The sequence below is a fragment of the Apiospora hydei genome, assembly GCF_038363865.1.
Source record: "Apiospora hydei strain CBS 114990 chromosome Unknown utg000004l_segment0_segment0, whole genome shotgun sequence".
NCBI lineage: Eukaryota > Fungi > Ascomycota > Sordariomycetes > Amphisphaeriales > Apiosporaceae > Apiospora > Apiospora hydei.
Window position 1 is genome coordinate 2,254,377 of NW_027117363.1, and position 23,462 is coordinate 2,277,838.

At 54.1% G+C, this 23,462-nt stretch overlaps 6 protein-coding genes across 6 annotated transcripts; 5 read left to right on the forward strand and 1 right to left on the reverse strand.

Annotated features, from left to right (window-relative positions):
- Positions 1–2,855: 2,855 nt before the first annotated feature.
- Positions 2,856–4,391, forward strand: PG997_003207 (uncharacterized protein; the record flags this gene model as incomplete). The annotated part of the gene is given in 4 exon segments (XM_066807522.1): positions 2,856–3,195; positions 3,282–3,614; positions 3,625–3,712; positions 3,734–4,391. The coding sequence occupies 4 exon segments, from the start codon at positions 2,856–2,858 to the stop codon at positions 4,389–4,391; spliced, it is 1,419 nt and encodes a 472-aa protein (XP_066671140.1).
- Positions 4,392–6,255: 1,864 nt separating this feature from the next.
- Positions 6,256–6,847, reverse strand: PG997_003208 (uncharacterized protein; the record flags this gene model as incomplete). The annotated part of the gene is made up of 3 exons (XM_066807523.1): positions 6,256–6,610; positions 6,725–6,778; positions 6,822–6,847. 3 exons carry the CDS (start codon positions 6,845–6,847, stop codon positions 6,256–6,258), a joined length of 435 nt encoding a protein of 144 aa, XP_066671141.1.
- Positions 6,848–9,159: 2,312 nt separating this feature from the next.
- On the forward strand, positions 9,160–12,578 carry PG997_003209 (uncharacterized protein; the record flags this gene model as incomplete). Its single annotated transcript, XM_066807524.1, has 2 exons — positions 9,160–10,538; positions 10,595–12,578. The coding sequence occupies 2 exons, from the start codon at positions 9,160–9,162 to the stop codon at positions 12,576–12,578; spliced, it is 3,363 nt and encodes a 1,120-aa protein (XP_066671142.1).
- A 3,128-nt stretch (positions 12,579–15,706) lies between these two features.
- Positions 15,707–18,035, forward strand: PG997_003210 (transient receptor potential ion channel; the record flags this gene model as incomplete). The annotated part of the gene is made up of 3 exons (XM_066807525.1): positions 15,707–17,597; positions 17,657–17,836; positions 17,911–18,035. 3 exons carry the CDS (start codon positions 15,707–15,709, stop codon positions 18,033–18,035), a joined length of 2,196 nt encoding a protein of 731 aa, XP_066671143.1.
- Positions 18,036–19,015: 980 nt separating this feature from the next.
- PG997_003211 (uncharacterized protein) lies at positions 19,016–20,496 on the forward strand (the record flags this gene model as incomplete). The annotated part of the gene is made up of 3 exons (XM_066807526.1): positions 19,016–19,608; positions 19,653–19,873; positions 19,976–20,496. 3 exons carry the CDS (start codon positions 19,016–19,018, stop codon positions 20,494–20,496), a joined length of 1,335 nt encoding a protein of 444 aa, XP_066671144.1.
- A 1,249-nt stretch (positions 20,497–21,745) lies between these two features.
- On the forward strand, positions 21,746–22,709 carry PG997_003212 (RNA binding domain-containing protein; the record flags this gene model as incomplete). Its single annotated transcript, XM_066807527.1, has 4 exons — positions 21,746–21,840; positions 21,899–21,965; positions 22,031–22,177; positions 22,209–22,709. The coding sequence occupies 4 exons, from the start codon at positions 21,746–21,748 to the stop codon at positions 22,707–22,709; spliced, it is 810 nt and encodes a 269-aa protein (XP_066671145.1).
- Positions 22,710–23,462: the final 753 nt, after the last annotated feature.

A 23,462-nucleotide genomic window follows, 5' to 3' on the forward strand; every position in this document is an offset into this window, starting at 1 on the left:
CACGTATCGTAGGTATGTACATCGTGTCCCAGTGCTCCAGTTGCAAGTTGAAATTATAAGGGACCGCATCCGTCTATTTTCGGAAGGGGACAAAGTAAAGCACGCCCGCAAGCGAGTAAGTAAGCGAGCACCGGAGAATTAATTTTCAACTGTTACCTCCACGGCGGGTACAAATCTTACAGGCCTGGAAAATCGGACTGCTGTAATTGCTGGCTCTCCAGCCAAATCCTACTCCGGGGCCTGCTGGCGTTACATACGAACCGTCCCAAGCGAATTGGGCGTGCGTCATTTGCAGGATGCTACCTTAAACAAATCATCTCATCATCTCAGGTGTAAATCTGGGGCAGGCGACATGTTGGGGACGAGGTTATTAAAATGCCCATTAGAAACCCCCGAGACTACATACATAGATACTTGGAAGCGATGGCCGTGGAGACATTGGATAACATTGGTGTATATACGGGAGTGTGTTGTGCAACGGAAAGGGTGCCAAATCTGCCCGGGCAACATTAGACATGAGGTTACTCAAAATCAACCGCCCCGGTAGCCATGCTGCCATACGGTCATGCATCTAGTAACGTTCGGGTACCTGAAGAGGGCACTTGCATTATCAGAACACCGACCCATGGGCTATGTTAAGAGAGACCGAGGAAGAATCGGTGGCCTAGTAAAGAGAAAGAAAAAGAAACAAGTAATATTCGTCTGATAGAGACCTTCCCCCCATCGACGCCGGGAGCCAGCGCCCGCCTGCATCCCCGGCCTGGGCTGGCTATTATGGGCTCAATCAGTCATAGAACGAGTGCAGGGGTGTGTCGTTTTCTGAATCGCCCCATCTGCCCATCCCCATAGCTCAGTAGGCCATCCTTGCCCCTTAGCAGGGTTGTTAATCATTCTTCAAGTTGAATGCATAGAGCGCCAACTGGCGGTTGCCAGAACACATCGGCCCAGGCTCGATGAAAAGGGAAGCCAGCATAACATAGCATCCAGTCTTCTTTTTTCGGCCAATTACCTCCCTCCCCCTCCTCAGCCAGGCAGGCCGGCCTAGGGAACTTTCCTCGCTGTTTCAGACGTAGAAGCCGAGGCGAGAAAAGGTTGAGAGTGTGCCGAGCAGAACAATGCAAAGCAGGGCTCGAGAGCTGGGTGGGAAAAAGAGAGCGTTATGCCGGCGAGACACGCGCACCGTGTGTGGTGCTATCCAAGTGATGATCCCACCTGCACCCCGTCCAGCCAGTGAGTAGGTAGGAAGCGTGGAAGAGGATTGCCTGGGCAGACATGTACATCTTCATGTTCCTTTTCCCACTTCCTAGTTGTATAAGTCAGTAGTCATCGCCGCGTGGGTCCCCAGCTAGGGAAGAAGGTCGAGTGATAAAAAAGAAAATAAGACAGGACGAGTCCCTGGGATCTCCGATATCGAATCGAAAAGGAACAAGAAGAACAAAAAACGCTACTACCACCGTACATGTAGTAGTAGCAACAGCAGCAGCAGTAGTCGACTTATTCGCCCAGCAGCCTCCGGCGTCATCCCTGCTGGCCTATTCAGGGTCCATATCCCTCCTGCCCATCTCTACTTTACCTATTCCCACGCCGCCGGCTACACGGCGAAGACGATCTGGGCGAATCGGACGGTTGAAGTCGAAAGAAGAGAAGAAAGCAGAAAACAAACAAGAAGAAGGAAAAAGAAAGCCGGACGACGACAGCGTGCTCTCGCTCGACCACGCAGACACGCAACCACATCTTCTTAGTCTTGTACAACCATTTGACAGAAAGAACAATGGCCCGTCCCTAGCTCGACCGCACCACAACGCAACGCAACGCAACCCCGTGGCGTCCAGCCATAACCGTCGCCAGGCCACGTACAGTTAGCCCTGTCGCTGTTGAGCTCCCACCACCGGAACAAGCCATGAACAGCAAATATATGCTTCACCTCTTTATATACATGGCCTGCCCTGTTGGCGTGACCACCTGAACAACCTCTCGTCGAGCCCTTAGCGAGTACCTCGCATCTCTTTCTCTCTCTCTCGCTCGCTCGCTCCCTCTACCTCTCCGTCTCTTTTTGTCGCAGCCGGGATACACACAGACACAGCGTATACCTACGCAAGCTGGACGGATACGCTGACCTCCGCACCTGGACTGGACCACGTCAATACCCATCTCACACGATCACACCTCTATACCAGCTTCCCGAGGAGTCCAAGACCAGTTTACCGGACCCAGGTCCCAAATCTTACCAGATTCAGATCATCATTGGCTCCCGCTTTCCCCTCTGGTCCTGCTTCAGATATAATAGTTGATTTAGAAGTGGACACTCTGCTGCGTTGCCGTATCACACATCGAGTTGTGCCGCGTCCAGCAGCATCCTGGCATCCTTGCCACACAGGCTTCTCAAATTGGATGCTGACTCCCTCTGTGGTCGCATCGGAAATCCAAACTCTGGCTCGCGGATCCGCAGCGTAACCGCCTTTACGGACTCGATTGGCCCGCCTCTCCTCGCTTCCCTCTCTCCATCTTCTGCTCCTTCTCTAATAACAACGACCCAACTAAACCCACCAGCCTGTTGGACGGATATCAAGTTATCATATCAGCCATAACTCGAACCCGACCTCTAGTCGCTGCTACTCAAGGACATAAACCCGGTTTGGCCCCCCCTTCCAGGAGAGAGGACCATCGGGCCAGCTAGCCGATGCAACCGACCTGACTGGTGGACTTCCCATCAACAAACACTTAGGAACCAAGCATACACATATCTGTATATGGCCGTCGCCGTCCAGCTGCCATCGAGGAACCAGCCAGTCTTCTTGGAGCCCAAACTTGGATCACACTATCTTCAGAGCTTGTTCAGGCCCATGATAGCTACCATGTCCTACCAATATCCGCCGCCGCCGCAGGACGGCGCCGATATGGACCTCCCACACGCGGGCTACATCAGTAGCTACGCGACGCCTTCCGCTTCCTCGATGGAGGTAAGAAACAGAACTGCCCATCCACCACAGCCTCCAGACCCAGCTCAGGACACCCTCATGCCCCTTGTCCAAAGGCGGGATTCTGTCCAGAAGTCGTACAAGTTACGGAGAGCGTTCTCAACCCCTAACGTAAGAAAACAGGGGGCGAATGATCCAGATAATGGACACATGGCGTTGTCAAGCAGCGAGAAGCGACGCAACAAGCTTGGTTACCATCGCACATCGGTAGCATGCGGTATGTTTTACACCCAAGCTCTTTCGATCTTGTCTTTTGAGGACATCTCCCATGATGCGGCCGTCTTGCTGACACCTCCTCCAAAGGCCATTGCCGGCGTCGAAAGATCAGATGCATCCTACAGCCTGCTGATCCTGGTGGCCGATGCATGAACTGCATCAGACTGAAAAAGGAGTGCAGCTTCTTCCCCGTGGACCAACAGCCACCGGCACTGCCTGGGCAAAAGCAAGGGACGCGCTCATCGGTAGGATCGAAGATCACCTCGACGTCCTCTTCCCCAGCCATGACGACTGGGCAACCACCGGACGCAGCGCGGCACCCAATGTACCCGCAACTCAGCACATCACAGTCGCTGCAGCACATGGGCCCCCCAGCCATGCAAAGCGCATCAGCAAACACTTATTCTGTGGCCCCTGAAGGTAAGTCCAGCTTCTGGCCTGGTTCTTTCCCACCCCCTTCATCAAACCAAGGTGTTCGATGTCGAAACCATAGAAGGCGCTTGCGTGCATATGCTAAAGTGAGAAAACGCTCCAGGAAGTACCCCTGGCACGAGAGCCTACGAGTTTGGTCATGGCGTAAGCGAATGGATGGCGACGGACGCCAGCGGTTCCAGTTCAACCAAGAGCATCGAAGACCTGAACGCGTCGTGGCGGTCGTATCCACAAGCCTCGCCCGTCTCCCCGGCATTCTCTCCCTACACAACCCACGCCGTACCCGGATCGGCCACTTGGTCGGCGGTACCAGGTGCTGTAGGTGAGGAGGCGGGATCGCGCGCGGAAGACGTGCCCTGGAGTTCGTACGCTGCAGCAACGACGAGGTCCATGCCGTATGGCAGCAGCGGCGCTGAGTCCCATGGCACATACTCGCCCATGACGGGATCACGCACCTTTGATAGCAGACGGCTCTCGACGACGGCAGCGTACGCGCCAGCTATCTCCGCGGCAGCTTTGTCGGGCGGAGTGGCAGCCGTAGACAGTGCAGTGGATCAACACGCATCATCGCTTTCAGCAGGGGCCGGAGCGCCGCCGAACTACGGGGCTTGGTCTCCACATTCGTACGGCGGTGCCTACGGGCGCAGGACCGATGGGTACGGCTCGGTATGGTACAGTGAGGGCACCGCTGGGGCCCAGGAGGCTCCTGGCGGCGGCGAGAGCATGCACCACCACGCGGGAGCCTTGTACTACGGTGGAAGATAAAACCGGGCCAGCGAAGAACACGGCTGTGTGGCGGGTTGGGGAGAAAAGGAAGGAATAGGATTTCAGAGACCGGTGGTTTGGTGAAAACGCCCATTGCGGGCATGACTGCTGCTACAATCCCAGCAGCAGCGTCGGCATTGAAGAAGAAATCGCTTGACCGGAGGGGGAAACGAGCTTGCGACGGTTTGAACCTCAATCGGACCCGGGCAACTCCAACCCAGTCCAATCTATCTGCAGGGAACAGAAAGAATCCCCATTCCCAGTTAAGGGAAAAGAATCCCCCGATTCGAACCTAGCGGAGCCACCACGCGAACCTTGTCGGGACTACACCTGCTCCTCTTAACCATTCTACATACAATTCGTGTTCTTGACGAGATCATTTGTTTCCCGAGGTTTCTCGTCCTTGATCTGGACAGACAATGCGACAGGCAGGAGAAAGACACAATATGAGGCCAAGAGAGAAAGAAGAAAAGAAGCCCGCAGAGCCTTCCGGCAAAGAGTTACGAGGCCACGGAGGGAAAAAGGCATACCTATCCGAAATGGGGTTTTGGTACGACTAGGGGTCGTGGCCGCAGCAGTCCTTTCGTACCAGAACGATTTGCGACGCGAAACGTCTCCGAACCAGCACCGCAACCGCAGTGGTAACACGGTCACTGTAACCGCAACCAGCAATTCTGGCCCGATTCGAATAATTGTTTCTTGCCCTCTCTCTCTCTCTTTTATGTTTCTTTGCCTTTCAGTTCGGCCGCCTCCTACGAACTTGTGCCACCTATCACATCACCACTATTGCTGCTACCTACACCATGCACCACCTGTTACATACACTTAACACTTACATATTATATAATCGGGAACGGATCTACCACATACATACATCTATAAAACCTAACTAACTACAATCAATCAATCAATCCTAATTCAACGACCGAGAGCCCCAATTGCATACATTACATATCCAAGAGCGGGCCAACGAACACATAGCCACGCGGAAAGAGGATTTTTGGCGCTTGCTGTGGCAGTGTTTCCACCGAACGATGACCACAGCGGGACTGGACTGAGAAGAAGAGCGAGATTGGATGGGGCGTCGATGAAGCGAAATAAGAGCCGCCGCCTTGGGCAAACCTTTTTAACACACGTACCAAGTACATAAGTATTTACAACTTGTGGCCTAAACGGGGGACGAGGGAAGGACGTGAGAGCGTCAAATTTCCGGGGAAACAAAGGGGCGTACTTCTTGGTCGGCCCGGGCAGGCTCAGACTTTGGTAGCGCAATCGCGTACTCGCGGGCCACCACCCTGCTTCCACTCTCGGATGTCAACCGGCTGGAATGGGGAACGAATGCATTTTACCTCTGGTGGGAGGAAGGAAGGAAGGAGGGAAAAGGATGGGTGGGTGGATTGAATGTTTGCATCTCTCGGCATGGGTACGGAAAATCATGGAAGAAATTTTGCTGCGGTTGGTCTCATTTGCATATTGTAATTTGTCGTCTTTGTTTTGTTTCTCTATCTTCGTGTTGACAACGTTTCTAGTCTCTGGCACAGAGTGTCATGGGAAGAAGGGTTCGACTTGGAAATTTCAACTATTGTTGTAATAATCATATCTATATTGCTCATTACATCTCCCGTGTATGGTTGTTTATATGGCGCTTTCGCACCATACTTCGCTCATCCGATGAGCTGGATTCTCTCTGACCTCAAGAAATACGAGACTCACAGAGTGATCTCTCATCTCCGGATAGCGGAGCCCGGGCACCCTGACTCCTAGGGCCGGACGGGGAGGTTCAGTTGCCGGGCCCTGCGGCACCATCCCGCGGACCGTTGACACCCCCGACGGCTCGCCCCCCACCCCTAAACCCAATCAACCATCAGGAGCTGAGCCGCCACGTGAGCACGATCAGGGTGATGTAGGCGCTCAGGCTCAGGACGGTGAGCAGCACGACGCTGTTGCCGCTGGTCCGGAACTTCTTCTGGACCTCGCCGGTGCCGCCGGAGCCGTCCGCGGCGACGTCCTGGGCGGTGAAGAACTGGCGGTTGCCCTGGTGGCGGCGGTAGATGGCGACGAGCAGGATGGCGGCGCCGTAGCAGGAGAAGAGGGCGCCGATGGCGTAGAACTCGGACGTGAAGATCTTGAGGATGATGAGGGCGAAGCTGAACTGGGAGAGCGCGGTGCGCATGTAGGCGCCTTCGAAGGTGCGCTGGGCGGCGCGGATCTCGACTAGTCTGGAGGAGGTTCGTGAGCAGAGCGAAGTAAAGGGGATGAAAGGAGTGGTTTGGCCAAGGGGTTCAAGGCAAGGCGTGGTAGATAGGATCCGAGAGACAGACACACACACTTACTCGTCATTGGTGAGAACGACCGAACGGGCACGGTGCATGCGAAGGTGCAAGTGGCTGGCAGTAGCAGTATTACATTAGATCGGTCCTGCTATGCCACCACGCGACCACAAGCTGTGGTGGCATTGTAGTTGGAATATACTCACTCTTCTGGATGCGGCTAGATGGGAGAGATCGTCATCTCAACGGGCTGTCTCTTTTGGAACAAATTTCCGTCTAAAAATGGCCACAGCCTGTCTTCTGTTTGGGGGTTGAAAAAGAAGTCGGAGCGACTAACCTGAAACATCTTCCTCGAATTCTATAAACAGTTGGTGATGGGCTGAAGTGTGAGAGAGAAGCTTATGTTACATAATTAGCCGGTAGACGTCTGGTTTTTGGCGCTGCTGTCATTGATCGATTGCTTCCAAGACCGGAAGTATTGAACGATGAAGCGGGAAAAGATGGATCAGGATCAGGTCCAAGTGTCAGCCCCATATGTCTTATGGATTTAGGTGACTGACTAGGTAGGTAAGCTTCGGCCACTACCTTGAATCAAGCACTCATCCCTTGAAGTCGAACTTTGGGGAGACAAGCAAATGGTAAAGTACCCAACTATATTCATACAAGACAGCCAATAGGGAATAAAAGACATGTAACTTAGACTTACATAATGTCCAAGTTGGGGACATAGAATGGAGCAGATCCAAGCAAGTGCACGACCCGCATACCCGAACCGATGAGAGCATAACAGGTACAATGCTATGTCTGCACAATGAAGCCAACGGGAGAGATGCCGTCTTAGTATACATTAGCTTCTGTTAGCGCGCCCGCCCTTTGGTTGTACCTGTCCTCCTGCTTTCCTCGAGTGCTTCAAGGATACGATGTGTCCGGTCCGCAGCTGTGGCTGTGTCCCGCGACATACCACCCCCAAGGACAAACAAAGTGCACCTGCATGAGGTAAGAGGTAGTGATGTCAGCTTGCTACCTACTTTACGTTGGTACCTGCCTGCGCTTTCTCGTCTCACAGTCACGACTAATCTTCTAATATCTGTACAGGACTGCAAAACTCGACAGACGCCGTTGTCCATCCGGTCTGAAAGTAGCCCGTGCATCTCCTCCATCACAAAGGTGGTCCTGTCTTGAGCCTGCAGTGCTTTGCGCCGCGTTGCGATGCGATGGATGCTAACAATTGCGGGGAAAACGGGAGCCTTACCGTTGCCTACTTATTTTCCCCACCTTCGAATATGTAAGATGTACTACTAAGTACATTCTTACAGACTTGAAGGAGCCAGAGGGAGGGGGAAAGTGCCCCCCCATGTCTCGATGGGTGGCGCGACCTGTCTTCGGTGTGCGTACTGCCACAAGTCGCAGCCCGGATGATATTCACGTCGCAACATAGATGAAACACGAATTGGGAAACGCCTAGCTGTAAAACAGGTGTGGTGCGGTTCCTGCTGAGGTATGTTGTATTGTGATTGTGTTGTGTTGGTGTGTGTGGTTGTCTGTTCGGCTGAGCAGAACGCCTAGCTGATAGACGATCCCCGTTTTTCCCGTCCAGAAAAAACTGCCTTGGGACGAGCAGAACCACCGTGGCCGAATGACAATCGGCGGAAGCCACTAAGCGCAGCAGTGTCTTAACTTGATTGGGGACTCTTGAGCCGCAGCAGCGAAGTTCGAACGAGGTACTATTGGGAGCTGGTTCGCCTACCGATCTGCCTACAGGGTCACCTTGTCCAGCCTGGCTCACCATGCCCTGCCACCCTCCAGCCTGCCGGTCTCTCGAGTCCTCTTGTGTTTCGTTTCTTCCGCCTGCACACTGCCAGAAACAACCAACCTTTCCCAAAGACCATTACAGGATTCTTCCTCCGTCATAGTTCGCGCCGCAGCATTCATGCACATCTGATTCGCGCATCGCGTTAGGCAGTATTTCCACATTGTGGCCTCCCTGGTCCCCTGGTCTCCTCGAAGTACCTCGTCCCATCCCGACTTGCGGCTCCACCGTCGCGCTGTGTGTTAAGCGCCGTTCAGGGAAGGAGGAAGTGCAGCCCCCAACTCGCTCTCTCTGCTGTACGGCTGTACAGGACGGGAAGCACACAATACTCGGGCTCTCTGCCCTTCCCTTTTTCGATCTGGAGCGAGCAAGATTTCCACCTTCTCAATCTCACCATCCGTATCATCGAGAGGGATCAATTGAGATCTTGATCGCAATACTCGCGATCCGGGTATTATTATACACGACCCGTCTCTGGCTACACTTTTCCTTGACCTGCGCTTCAGTCTTATCAGCTCACAGGGCTTCATCCAGCTCCGCGCGCGCGCGCTCCTCCACTGATCGCCGCTGGATTTTGCGCCGGAGCATGAACGTTCTCTTGCCTTCCAACACCGGGAGCTGAAGTCCTACAGTCTTTGCGACTCGACATATATACAAACCTCGGGCCACCCCCTTCACTTTCTCCACCATGTCTTCTTCAATATATACAGTTTCGCCGGCCTCATTACATGACCATCGCGGCAGCCCCAGAGACCGGATGAACGTGCCCCACCACAGCCCACCCCAGAACACCTTCTATCACCAATCCCTCAACCCTGTAGATTCACAGCAGCTCCTGTCGCCGCACTCATCCCACTTACAGAGCAACTCGGCTTCTCCCACCGGAGCCTCCAATACACCAGCCGAGTCGACTACCACCTCGACGACCTATCAACCAAGCGACTTTAGTGAGCCCGACGACCCATTCTTCGGTGCTGACTTCAATGACATTGAAGGGTCAGCACCTGCTTTCCTGGGGCCCCAAATAGCACATCTCGGCGGCACGGGGAACCCAGAACTTGCGACTTATACCTCGTCCCTGCCTTTCGCAACCCAAGTTGCAGACTTTGGTACGAAGCCTGCTGAACACCAAAGCCAACCAAATATAGCTTCAAGCTGGGCCGAAAATCAATATAGCCAAACGACATTCGGCCAGTTTAATTCGGAGGAGCCCCCACCACGAGACTCCACCTCATTTGACCACAGCTCTTCGGCCCCCCAGCTCACGCCGGACTCGAACAGCGGCGGCTGGTCCAGTGACGATAACCACGACAGCCTCGCGCCACGACACGCCAACATGGCCGGGCAAAGTCCCCGAGTCACTGTATCACTATGGGGCAAGGACGGCCAACCACCTGTGCATGCAATTGAGCGCACATTTGAACCGGAGGTCCCTGGGTCAGACCCAGCGCATCAATTGGGGAGCATGGATGACAATTTGTCCAATGTTACGCTTCACGGATCATCTTCCAATGTGTCTCATGAAGCACAAGGATGCTGGATACCGGACCATTCAACAAGGCGGCTCGGGCTCGCACCTGAGGCTCGTTCTCAAGACAGAACAACCAGTATCAATCAACTTGCCGCAACTCGTAATATCGAGGAGCGCAACGTAGATGTCGCCGCTTGGGTATCTGATGCCACTGAGAAGACTACTGGATTCCCAATTAGTGATCCAGAGACTTCTTCCACACCTGTCCAGAGTAACGTGATGGATGACAATATACCATCTACGGAGGTTCCTCTAGGAGATACCACCGAAAACAGGCACCAGCCGGGCCGGACGTACTACCAGACTGATGGCTCAGGTGGCCAGATCACCCAGGCCGACCTTGACATCATGCGGCAAGGCCGTAATTGGTCTGACGCACCGGTGGTGCATCCCATATCGCATAACGCATCTGCAAAATTGCAGCCCGAAAGTTCACAGGCCGCTATTCAACGGTTCGAGGAGATGTGTCATGACAATGGCTCGATCGTATCTCGGGCGGCCACTTGGGGACGAGAAGAAGAAGCCTACCAAGCGTTGTAGATGTCGAGGGAGTCGTGAGCGGCAACTTCTTGAAGAAACTTTCAATCAGCAGAGGCAATTCGACTTCTCGTCGGCCAAGTATCCTGCAAAGGATCGTTAGCAAGTCCAGTGCGAGTAACCTTCTCAAACGCAGGAACAGCAGCACCACAGATGATGCTACGTCGGACGAAGCCAATCAGGGCGAGAGGCGAGAGTCGAAAGATAGTCTAGCGCCCCCTTCACGCGCTACCAGTTGGACTAAGCAAAGAGCAATCCCAAGCATAAACACCACTTTGGTGGGAATGGCCCAAAGCGCTGCATCCATTGGCACTGCTCATGCCGGAAGCGGTTCGATCAACGCAGCAACGCCTGTTACTTCTCCCAAGAGCCCATTTGGTTTCCCTGCAACAGTACGAAATACAATCCGAAGGCCGCGGAGCAAGACAGAGATGCCTCAACGTGGAAACCTCGATTCGACGCCAAACATTGTGGGCTTATTAAAGAAACAAGGTGGTCCTCCTGTGGCCCGTCTGGCCGGATCGCAGTCAACGCTAGATGTCGACGATGAAGACGAGGACGAGGACGATGCTTTGGACGATTCGGACATCAAAGTTGAGCCAGGTGAGGTGGAGGACATCGTCCCTACGTTTGAAGGATTCCAGCAGCACATTCTCCGCCTCAACCCCGGCCTAGACAAGACAAACGACTACTTAGTGGAGCGTATTGCACATCAGATGATTGTTCGATACAAGAACCTGCAGAACCTCAAAATCAAGCATCTCAAGGCGGCCAATACCGGGTCATGCATGTGTGGCAGTCTCTGCATGGCCCAGGGCGGGTCTGCGGCTCCTCTTGACAGCAGAGGTGATGCTCGAGGGGTCGATCCCCTTTCCGCTCGCTCAGACTCCCCCGACGGTGAAGCCACTCCACTAGAGAACGGTATAAATGCTGAAAGCTTTCCTTCTGGAATACCAATACCACCGACGTCGTCGCTCCCGGCGGAACTGGAATGTCAGCTTTGCTATACGCACAGAAAGTTTCAGAAGCCATCCGACTGGACCAAGCATGTCCACGAGGATGTCCAGCCTTTCACCTGCACTTGGGCCCCTTGCCGTGATCCGAAGATGTTCAAGAGGAAGGCCGACTGGGTTCGCCATGAGAACGAGGGACATCGTCACCTGGAATGGTGGACTTGCGATGTTGAAGATTGTCACCACGTCTGCTACCGAAGGGACAATTTCTTGCAGCATCTTGTGCGCGAGCATAAATTTACTGAGCCAAAAGTGAAGACCAAGACTGCAATCAAAAGATCTGGCGGCAATGACCCAACCTGGCAAAAGGTAGAAAGATGTCATCAGGAGACCCGAAGTCGCCCTCAGGATGAGCCATGCCGATTTTGCGGCAAGACATTCCCAACTTGGAAGAAACTTACTGTCCACCTTGCCAAACACATGGAGCATATCAGCTTGCCTGTTCTCAGACTCGTCGAGAATGGAGATCTAAAGGAGGACACCATCATCAGCCCAGTCCAGGACCTTCCACCTCGGAACTTCAATCTGCTTCCCGTGTCTAAGCAGGGCCCTCAGCAGTTCAGCCCTTCGCGTCCTCATGCTGTTTCCAACCCTTCCCCTGTCGAGTTCCAGCAAATGAATAATAATATGTATACGTACTCAGACATGAGTCGTGCAACGCTGGACACGTCATATTATAACCAGCCGACTGTCTCGGCGCAGTATAGCGCGCCAATTACACAAAGCCACGGTTTGGCCATGCCCCAGACTGCTGGTGGATTCGTCCAACAAGAGCAGTACCACCCAATGCCTGTATCAACCGCGCCCCCGTACGGCCAGCCAGTGACCACGTTCATGGGCGGTCAGAATCAGCTGGAGGCTTTCCCGGCTTTCAATGCCTTGGGAATGCCAGATCCGATGGGAAATCAAGTATCGTACGACACTTCCACCGATCCTACGATGCAGGACCACTATAGCAACCCCGGATCGGTGTCACCGTATACACATTCGCCTCACCAGGGCCACAGCTCCTTCTATAGCTCTTGAACCGGTGTTCGACTTGCATATTTGTCTTGTTTTTGTCGCGATACATATACCCTTGCATTGGCGCTAAGTGAAAAGGGGGTTGCACGGTGCGGATTCATCGGGATCCGCCACCGTTCATGGAATACGGTGTTATGGATGGAAGCGGCGTTTCTTAGTGAAGTTTGTCTGTGATTTACGGCAATTCTTTTTCAGGACTTATCAGGAGGGGTGTTTACTGTGACTAACCTTGGAAACTTGGCTGCTTGGGGTGACAGGGACTTGAGCCCAGGGATTTCCTATGATCTATCTCACATTACGGTAACGAATATGAAGCGAGGGGCTGGATACATCTTGATTTTCAAACCACATTTATTACCTACAACATGGGCGGTTTTTAAAGAGCAGGCGGCGGCCTGTATTCTTTCTTCCGAGTTGATTCGTTTTGCAATAGACTTTACGCTCTTCAGCATGATTTGATCCCGTTTCCAGTTGTTTCCTCGGGTTGACAACACGCATAAACCTGGTCTCGGTCTCAGCACGAGCCATTAAGCCACCACATATACCATCACGTCTTGTTCAAATTGTCCAGGAAACCAAGTCAATCAAACCGTGATGATATGCCAGACTTTGGCTTGCTGGTTGGCGGCACTAAAGATGGCAATGCATGGAACATGGGTTTTGCGCCACCCCCATGGGCAATGAATGACAAAGGATCATATAGGCCTACTTAGTTTGGCTTTGGCAGATGAAGCTTGAGCCAGCAATACGTCGTTCGGCACGGCGAGCGTCTTACGCAAATTAACCGTCCTTCTTGAGAGTCCCGATGCAGCAAAGACCACACTTGCCATCTCTCCGCGATATATCGTATGCGATGTCATGTCGGAATAGCGGGTCGCACCAACCGGCAACGTTGTTTGTACGAGTACCGTACATGGCACGCCGAACAGCCACGACGTACGTACCACTACCAATGTTGGATGCCTTTCGGGTAGCAAAACCTTGAGATGGCACTGAGGTGCTAAAAATATGTCGGCTCGTAGGCAGATTACTTGGATCTACCAAGCCCGAGCGAGCGGGAGCTTACGTATTTGATGAGGTGATGGGTAGGCTTTATTAGTCGCAAGCCTGCAAGCCTTGGTCGCTTTGATTAGAGGCGAGACAATCTGTAACCTCAAGCAAGATCGGATCTATCATCTCGTCTCCTGTATCTCTGTGGAAAATATGGGTTGATGGGGCACTGGGGGACCAGACGGCTGGCGGAAATCCATTTGTCCAGGTGCCGCGTATTATCCGATATTAGACATGGAAAGCTTCTGGAAGGTCGGCCGAGTCGTCTCTTGTCGTTTGACACGTAGGGAAGGGCTGGCAAACAAGTTTTCGGTGGCCCGTCTTGCCATTTCCGATGATGGTATTTGCATTAACTCGGGTCATGCTCAGCCCCCTTGGGCCATCAATCAACCCTTTTGTTTTGACGCGCAAGATTAGTGGACAGCCACTCCACCGGCGAATGCCTGCCGCCCAGAGTTGGGATGGAGTCATTGGAGTGTGCGGGCTGGGCGTGGTGCGCAGGCCCGCCCACTTGTCATCAAACGGGACAGTGCCTGAGCCAAGGTTGGCAGAAACCGGATGGGCTGCTGCAATTACCGTCGATTTTGGGACGGGGAGGCTGTGGCAGATTGGTGGGATTGGTGGGATTGGGAGGCTTAGTAACCTGCTAATGTAGTTGTCCGTCGTTGTCGACTGCCGATCTGTTGCGACCATGCTACATATCACTATCTCCAGCGAGATCGATCAACCAGTCGCATGACCTTTTGGTCACTATTGGGCCGCCAGAGCACTGGGACTCTGGCTGCTCCTGTGTGTGCTGCAGAGCCAGAGCCAGGAACCCTCCCCTTCGGCTCCCTCATCTCGCCTTAGCGCTCGACTGTGGCCGTTTCAGCAAGAGCCGGACGAGCCTTGGGACGGGGCCCAGAGCCTAGACGGGCCCCCTAAGCCGTCCCCTGCAGCCAACCAGAGCGCTAGGCGGCCTAGTGCTGCTAGCGGCCCCCAGCAGTCCCCAGCAGGCCCCTGCAGGCCCCCTGCCCGCTGGGGTTTCGTGGGCCCAGCTTGGCTTCTCTCCCAAACAGTTATCCGACAAGGGGCTGGCCGCCTCCGAGCCGGGGTCGACTGGACGGGGTCGAACGAACGAACGAACGAACGACGCCCTTCCCGTCCACTAGGCCGTCGTCATATGGATTGAGAGGAGGAGAAGGGATGCGCGTTCGATCATGGATAGCGTCAGGGGGATTTGCTGCAACCAGATGCTGGCCGGTCGTGGATCTCGGGCGCATCTTGGGCCACCCGCTGATCCAGGAGCCTGTCGTTGCGTATCTTGCTTTTGACTCTTCACCAACCATTTTCCCTTCGAGGAACCCATTTGCTTGGCCACTTGGCTGCTATCCCACAACTTACACCCTTCTTTCCCTCTCTATCTCTTTTCCCACTCCAAACAAAGTCAGGATCCCTCTCCACACCACCACACTCATTCATCCCTCTCGTTCGATGGACCGAGTCCGACTTTTGAACCGATAATACAGACTCCTCGTTTCACCTATGCGCCGTGTGCTGTCCCGTCCCCCATCCAAACATCGTCGACCACCTCTCCAGCTCCCACGGTCGACGGCTCAACCACCACCATCATTGTAGACAACCACAGGCGCCCATCCTTTTCCCCAAAGGCATTTTATTGCCTCTTCTTCGTTCCAGGTTGATCCTCGGCCTTTTTCGAACTTCTTTTCTCTTGACTAACACGCCGTTCTTTCTTTCTCATCTTTGTTGCTACCGTTGTTTGGCTGTTGTTCTTTGTGTGTGCACTCTGCGAGTCCCTATTCTTTTCACTTCGCTTTTGAACCCGACGAAACAAAAACCACGGCATCTTGTCTAGGATTATACGGAAAAAAACTGTCGACTTCGAATTGGGTTATTTGGGTTATTACTTTTTGGAATTGCTACGACATCTCTGTAGAGCACAGCTGTCGGCTTTTTTTCAGTTCATCCACCAACACGGTCATCACCACACATCACATATATCGAATTTCCTTGCTACGTTAGGCGACGTTGTGCGCCAAAAGAAGAGTAAGAAAAAGAGAGGAACGAAATCATCATTCACCATGGCCCGGTCCGGCTTAGGGTGGAATATTAGGCGGGCGGCGATATGGGCGACGACTATGGCGGTGGGCGTGGTGGGAGACCAGATCTTGACGGCCAACGACTTCAGCAACTGCAAGACGAGCAGCGACATCGTCATCACCAAATCGAACATGCAGTACAACAACGACGCCAAGAAGGTCACGTTTGACGTGTTAGGGACGAGCAACAAGCGACAAAACGTCACGGCTCTCTTGAAGGTGACGGCATATGGCCAGGAGGTATACGCTAACAGCTTCAACCCGTGCGAGGCGAAGACGTACGTGGAACAGCTGTGCCCCGTCCCGTCGGGCACGTTCGGTGCCAAGGGCAGCCAGGATATTCCCTCCCAGTACACCGATATGATTCCCAGCATCGCCTTCCAGATTCCCGATATTGCCGCCATGGCAACCCTGCAGCTGAAGGCTCTGGACGGCGGACAAGATGTCGGTTGCATCCAATCGCAAGTCACTAACGGCAAGACAGCCCACAATTCAGCCGTCTCATTGGTCGCGGCCGGTGTTGCTGGCGCTGCCTTGGTATTATCCGGCGTCTCGGCCGCCGGAGCTGCCTTCTCGGGTGCGGGAGCGGCAAGCTCAGGCGCTGGTGGAGCGGGCACGGTCAGTCCCAGCTTCACCGAAGTCTTCGGTGTCTTTCAAGGTTTCGCGATGAACGGCATGATGTCGGTCAACGTGCCGCAGGTCTACCGCAGCTTCTCCAAGAACTTCGCCTTCTCGACGGGGCTCATCCCATGGACCCAGATGCAGATGTCGATCGACAACTTCCGCAACTCGACGGGCGGAAACCTGACGATGGACGGCGTTCAGTTTTTGAAGAATGCGACTCTCGTGTTCCCCGACGGATCGACGAACACTGCCAATGGCTCTCTCATCAAGCGCAGCATGCAAGAGTTTGCGCTGGCCATCCGAGATATCGAGACCATCGCGAACCCCACCCAGACCGCGAACGAAACCGCCGCTACCACGACGGAGTCGAGCATCCGGTCTGCTGTATCTGGCATCTCAGGCTACGTCCAGATGCTCAGTGTCCCGAAATCCAACACATTCATGACGGTTCTCCTTATTGTGGCCATTGTTATTGGCGTTATTGTGGTCGGTATTCTGTTGGTCAAGGTGGTCTTGGAGTTCTGGGCTCTGTTTGGCAGCTTCCCCGAGTCTCTGACAGGGTTCCGCAAGCATTATTGGGGTTCTATTGCCCGCGCTGTGACCTCCCTGATCATGCTGCTTTACGGTATTTGGGTTCTGTACTGCATTTTCCAGTTTACGCATGGCGATTCTTGGGCTGCCAAGATTCTGGCAGGTGTGACGCTGGCTCTCTTCACGGCCATTTTGGCGTTTTTCTCCTACAAGATCTGGAGCACGGCCAAGAAGCTGAAGGACACCCAGGGCGACTCGGCTGGCCTTTACGACGACAAGGACATCTGGGTCAAGTACAGTCTATTCTACGAATCCTACAGGAAGGACTACTGGTGGATCTTCGTCCCGACCATCATTTACATGTTCGCCAAGGGCTGTTGCCTTGCCGCGACTGACGGACACGGCATGGTCCAGACCATTGTACAGCTCATAATCGAAGGCTGTATGTTCATCGTGCTGCTTTGGAGCCGACCGTACGAGCGCAAGTCGAGCAACTGGGTCAACATCGCCATCCAGACTGTTCGCGTCCTTTCCGTCGTCTGCATTCTGGTGTTCGTGGAGGAGTTTGGCATTCAGCAAACCACCCAGACCATTACGGGTGTCGTGCTGATTGCTCTGCAATCTGCCCTTACCGGTATTCTCGCCATCCTTGTCGCCTGGAATGCCATTGTTGCCTGCTGCAAGGAGAACCCCCATCGCAAGCGTAGAAAGGAGCTGGGTAAGTCCTCATCATACAGTCTGCCTGTCGAATAAAATTTACTGACCAATACTTTACAGAGAAAATGCAACGTGAAACGGATGCGCTCACTCCTCTCGATGCCCGCAACTCGCTGCTCTTGGATCGTAAGCAGTCGCACGGCAGCACGACGTTCTCGGTGACGGACAACGTCCAGGAGAAGCAGCCGCTTGCTCGCAACACCTCCCCGATCGCTATCTCGGGGCTGAGCCAGCCAACCCGTATGGCAACGCGGCCCAGTTCAACAGCTCTGCCCGCCCTCTAACGCCCAGCACCCCGATGCATGGCGATGAAGAGCGCCTAATTGGCGGCGCCGCGCCCATGGGCCGCGAACCGACCCTACCCAACATGGGAGGCGGTGGCGGCTACGGTGGAAATGCGGGGTATGGCAACAATGGCTACGCCCCCTACCGATACTGAAGAGGACATTGCTTTACCTAGCGAGTCGTCGGAGCACAAACACTCCTTACCACATTACGAACCTAACGACATGATGGGTGGGTATCATATATATAGTCCACATTCGTTCTTCAAAGCATATGCATACGCTTGTACTAGTACCGGATTAGAGAGAGAAGAGAGACAGATTTACAGGGAGAACGGGAGAGGGCGGGAGGCCGGAAAGGAAAAGGGGTGAAGGGATTCCTTTGTGGGTGGTGTATCATAGTGGCGTCAGGCACATTCCGTCCTATAGGACTTGGAAGGTTTTTCACCGTCTTGTCCGTCTAGTAAATAACCAGTATTACCGTATATTAGCACACAACAGCCAATTACACTTTTGAAACTATTATCATTAAAAAAATAACTCAAATCTTCACGGCGGATGATGTGCTTCCCATCCTCAACTCTGAAACCGATTTGATATTCCGGCTGAGCAAGGCAAGGGGGTTCCAGTCACTCGGGAAAGTCAAATTCAGCCACATCTCTAATAAGCTCTGATGTGGCTGAAGCTCCAAACTCAACCATGTCATCCATGTACACAGATAGACACCTACAATACCCTGCCATACCCAAACCATAACACCCTCTCCCACCATTGATATGAGGGCGTCTTTGGTGCGGAACCTCGCCGGCCTGCAGGCTAGGTATCTCAGGACACCTGCCATTCATTCTGCCCGGCGAACATTTCACCAGCTGAGTATCGCCGTCACAGGCAGGCCATCCAAGGTAAGTGCAGTGCTCCTTGCTACCTGCCTCACAAAATAGCGATAGCAAAAGCTCAAACCAAAATAACAGGGGGCTGTCCTCGACTCTCTCAAACGCCAATTGAAGGGCTCGGGTCATCAAGGCGGGAGCGTATCAAATGGGGCTTCCCGGGATGGTGATCAAAGAGCACAACAGACCACCGCCGTAATTCTGGCCTCGCCGGAACTTGCGTCTTGGTCGGAGGATCAGGGTTCATGTCCCAGTTGCTCGGCACTCTCCACCAAGAGCAGCCACGAGAAGATGCGTCAGCCACGTCGGCAGCGGGTGAATCTCACACTGATGTGCTCTTCGGCGTGGTAGATGGTATCGCGGACCCGTGCCGTTTACACAGTAAGCCTAACCAGGGCCTGTCGATTATTTACGGTGGTACTGCGTCGCTCTTACCGTCACTATGGGAGCAGGGCAAGATTGCCGGCAAAGGCCACCCGGACAGGGCTTCTGCGGTCCAGTTCACTGCGCATGAAGTTGAAAACATCGATGATCAAGAGGTTCCTACACCCGTCACGCTACCTTTGGCAAATACCCTTTTCCAGAATGGCCGTCGCTCTACGTTGTTCGCCAGCCGTTGGTCGCTGGCGAGCTCCGCCTCCGCCTCCGCCTCAGGCCACCACCCGATGGAGCTCACGCGGCTGGAGGAGAAGTCTCACCAGGAGGTCGCCTGCTTGCGGGGGTTGGAAGGACTGCCGGTCCGCATCCCGCTGATGCCCATCGCGCCGCCGCGCAAGATCGTGGCGGGCCTGGGCAACATTGTGCGCCAGGTTGAGGTCGACGGCGTCGTCTCGCCGGCGTCCAAGGAGCTCGAGGCGCTGATCCCCGGCTCTTTGAGAAGAGGGCGGCCGCCTGGCTGGCCGGCGACGGCACGGGGCAGGCGCCCTCGCCCATGGGGGTGTGGGCGTGGGTCATGCCGGCGTGGACGGTCGATAAGATGCGGTATGATACCGCTTTCAAGACCTACCTGGGCAACCAGGATGCGGAGGAGTGGCGCTTAGACGTCGAAGCCCGCGAGATCTATGGGGAGCTGTTAGTGGCTGAATGCCGGATGCATAAGATTTGTAAGTCTTTATTCATATGCTCATGTGCTGCATTGTTCTACGTAGAGGCTGATGCTCGATCGTTTTCCCCCTTGTGCTAATCACACTTTTCTGGATGGACAGTGAGCGGCGGCGGTGGATGGGGCGCCAAGCAAGGCCTCCTTTCGCTGGACCCGGAGACGACGTACGCGGCGCCTGAGCAAGATGACATCGACGTGTTTATCAAGGCGTTCGAAGAGCGTAACAACTCGGCCAGTCAGTCTTCCTCGGACGGCATCGTGACGCCGGGGTCGTACATCATGTTCTGCGCCGAGCCAGATCGCAGCGGCGATGTCCCGTCATCCTCGGTCGATCCGGCCAGCGATCTGGTCAGCTCGCGGCTGACGCTGACCGTTGCCCCCAAGGACGAGGATCTGTTGCCGAGCGTCGAGGGGGCCACAGATGCGAAGGAGGGCAAGGCCGAGGTCAACGTGGTGCCCGGCCACTTCGGTGCTGCGTCGAGCACTGGACTCTACCTGAAGAGCCCCTGTCCTCACACCAGCTGGACGACCAAGATCGACGCTCCCTACAGCGCCCTGTCGTGGGACTGGACTCCCCGGATCCTTTGGACGATTGAGCCATCCACGTATGTGTGTACCAAATAATTTGTCTGCTGTAAACCATTCGTCATAGACTGTACTTTATGTGCTTATATCATATTATTGGGGTTGACCACCAGGCTACCAAATAACCTGCCAGCTGCTTAGCAGTAAGTAAAAGCAAGCAAGCAAGCGCTGAAACACAAGCCCAGCCAGCGCAGCTTCAGCGCGTGTTCAGCAGGTGGCGCCCCACTTTCTTGAGTCGTGAGCTCCGGCTACTGCACTTTAGGAGTCCATAAAAGCCCAATTAAATGGGCCGTACCTGTACATGCAGCACTCGAGCAAGCTTACTTGGATCTCTGTTCATGCTCCTTGCCTTCTCCCATTCAGACTTCTACATTACTCCAAAACCACATTCCCAAGAACATTTACGCCAAGGAAAGAACCATCATAAATCATGGATCGCAGTCTCGACGAAATCGTTGCTGATTCCCAGGTTGGTCCTCCCCTTCTCCTGCCTGTCCCTTTTCCTGAAAGACTTGACCACGACCGCGTTGTGTTATGTCATCACGCCGGCAACGCCTCAAAGCTCCAAGCTAACATCGTCGCCCTTTTTCAACAGCACAAGAAGCGCGGCCCTCGTCCTCGACGCGGCGGCAATGGCGGCGGCAGGGACAGGGACAACGGTCGCCTACGCGAGCGAGACTCGTACCCTCGCGATGGCGTCAGAAAGGCAAGTACGCCCTGCATGTTCATGCAACGCACCGCGAAACCAACCAACTACGGGAGGCTAACCGGCCACTCTTCTTCTGCGGCCATAGGTGGATTAAACTCCTATCTCTCCTCCCTGTTTGAACTATCCCTCGAAAAGAGAATCCCTCCATCTCCATTCGCTCCGTCGGAAAACAGCAAGCCTCCCAGCTCGAACAAGACCAAGATATGCATGCATAACCCTGCGAAACGCGGCTGGCTACACGATGATGTCAACACATGTTCAGAAATGCTGCCGGCTCTGCGATGGATGAAGACGTGGACGACGACGGAAAGACAGAGTTACACCTCATTGAATGCCCGGCTAACCAGCGCTCTCGTTTTGCGAGACAGTCAACTAGAGACGATTCGCGCCAGATGGATTCGTAAGATAACAACCCTACCTACCGCCCAAAGCCTCAAGCCTTGGCAAGCATTGACACAAATCGAAACGGAGAGCTGACATTCTGCTCCGCGCTTTGGGAATGGGTCCACGATAAGTTCGAGGACGCCGGCTGTACGTACTCTACGCGCTCCTGGTGTCGCCCGACCATACCAACAACCCATGGCTGACTTTTATATCTCGGACAGCCTACGGCGGACGACCTCGCGGCGGTCGCAACCGATCACCTGGACCTTCATCATCGTTCGTCTCCATTTGTTAGCCTGTCACTTCATTAAACCAAGCGCTTGCTAACCAACCGTCGAACCCCTGTAGTGATGCGCGCGGCACCAAGGTCAAGGTCGACAATCTGCACTACGAATTAACCCAAGAGGATCTCGAGGTAAGTTACGAAAACGGGTCCTTTTCTAGGAGGCCGGGCCTCAGCTAATATGTATGCGCTTCCAGGGGCTCTTCGGCAAAATCGGAGATGTTACGAAAGTCGAACTCCTTTACGACCGCGCCGGACGCTCGGAGGGAACCGCGTACGTTACGTACAACCGCAGCGATGACGCGAGGAGGCTATTCGCGAATTTGACGGCGCCAACGCAAAGGGTAGGCAGACATGAGCTATACTTCAGATCAGACCTGGGAAATTAACAGCCTCTACTCTACAGGCCAGCCGATTCGTCTCTCCATCATGCCCTCGGCACCCAGGCGCAACCCTTTCGACTCGGCCTACATGCCCGGCCGGTCCTTAGCCGACAGGATAACGGTGCCTGGCGGACGTTCCCGCTCATTGTCGCCCAACCGCTACTCGAACAGGGACCGCGACGTCGACCGCTACGTGCCTGGTGGACGATCCGGTGGCCGATCGCGAAGCCCCATGCACCGCAACCGACGCGGAGGAGATGGTCGTGGTGGCGACAGGGGACGACGACCTGGTGCGCGCCGAGAAGCCCGGGAGAAGGAAGACCGTGATGGTGGTGAGCGCAAAGCGCGAGGCCGGCCCAAGAAGACGGCGGAGGAGTTGGACGCTGAGATGGCCGACTACTTTGGCCCTGGCGAGCACGCCACGAGCGCCCCGGCTGATATCGCACCTGCCACCGACGCGCCGGCTCTGGACGATATCGACATGATCGAGTAGACGGCTCTTGCGCGCTACACTGTTTTATAGGAGGGTAGACTGCACGAAAAGGGCGTCGTAAAGAAGTAGGGGCTTTGTTTTTGCGCAATTATATGCGGTCTAGCGTCCAGATCGAAATGACTGCGAAAACGAAGCAGTATCGATTCCTCTCACTTACATCGGGCTATCGTATTCTTGTGCCGTAAAAATGGTGTGTGCGATAGGTATTGCTTGGAGGATGAACTGTTTAAAGGGGGAGTATTCACAATCCTGGCTGATAGACGGTAAGACAGTAAGCTTGTCATTGTCCCTTACGTAATACGCCTTCTTTGAATGGACATGGATATCTAAACAAGCAAGCCATGCTTGGTATTAGTTTCGAAAGCCTGGTGATAAAAACTGCGCGCCGTAACTGTATGACGTTATACTAAATAACTATAAGTGGTATCTAAATACACGGGCTAAAAAAATGTGTGGTGGTAGAAGTAAGTTTTTTCGTCCAAAGTAGTAAGATAAAGTGTGTGTGTGTGAATAGGTGGTCGTTTATATAATCATGGGCATAGATGATCATATTCAGTCGTTTCTTCCGTCGTCCTCTCGCTCCCTCTCTTTCTCCCGAGAAGGAGAGAAATGGGTTCTCGCCATCGTTCGCTCGCTCGCTTCTCATTCTATCAACAGCAAGGACAACAAAGAAGATGAAGAAGGCTCAAGGCGAGATTTGCCTTCTGGACGTTCCCCTTTTTCTCTGCCCCCGCTCGCTGTGAGCACTGGTAT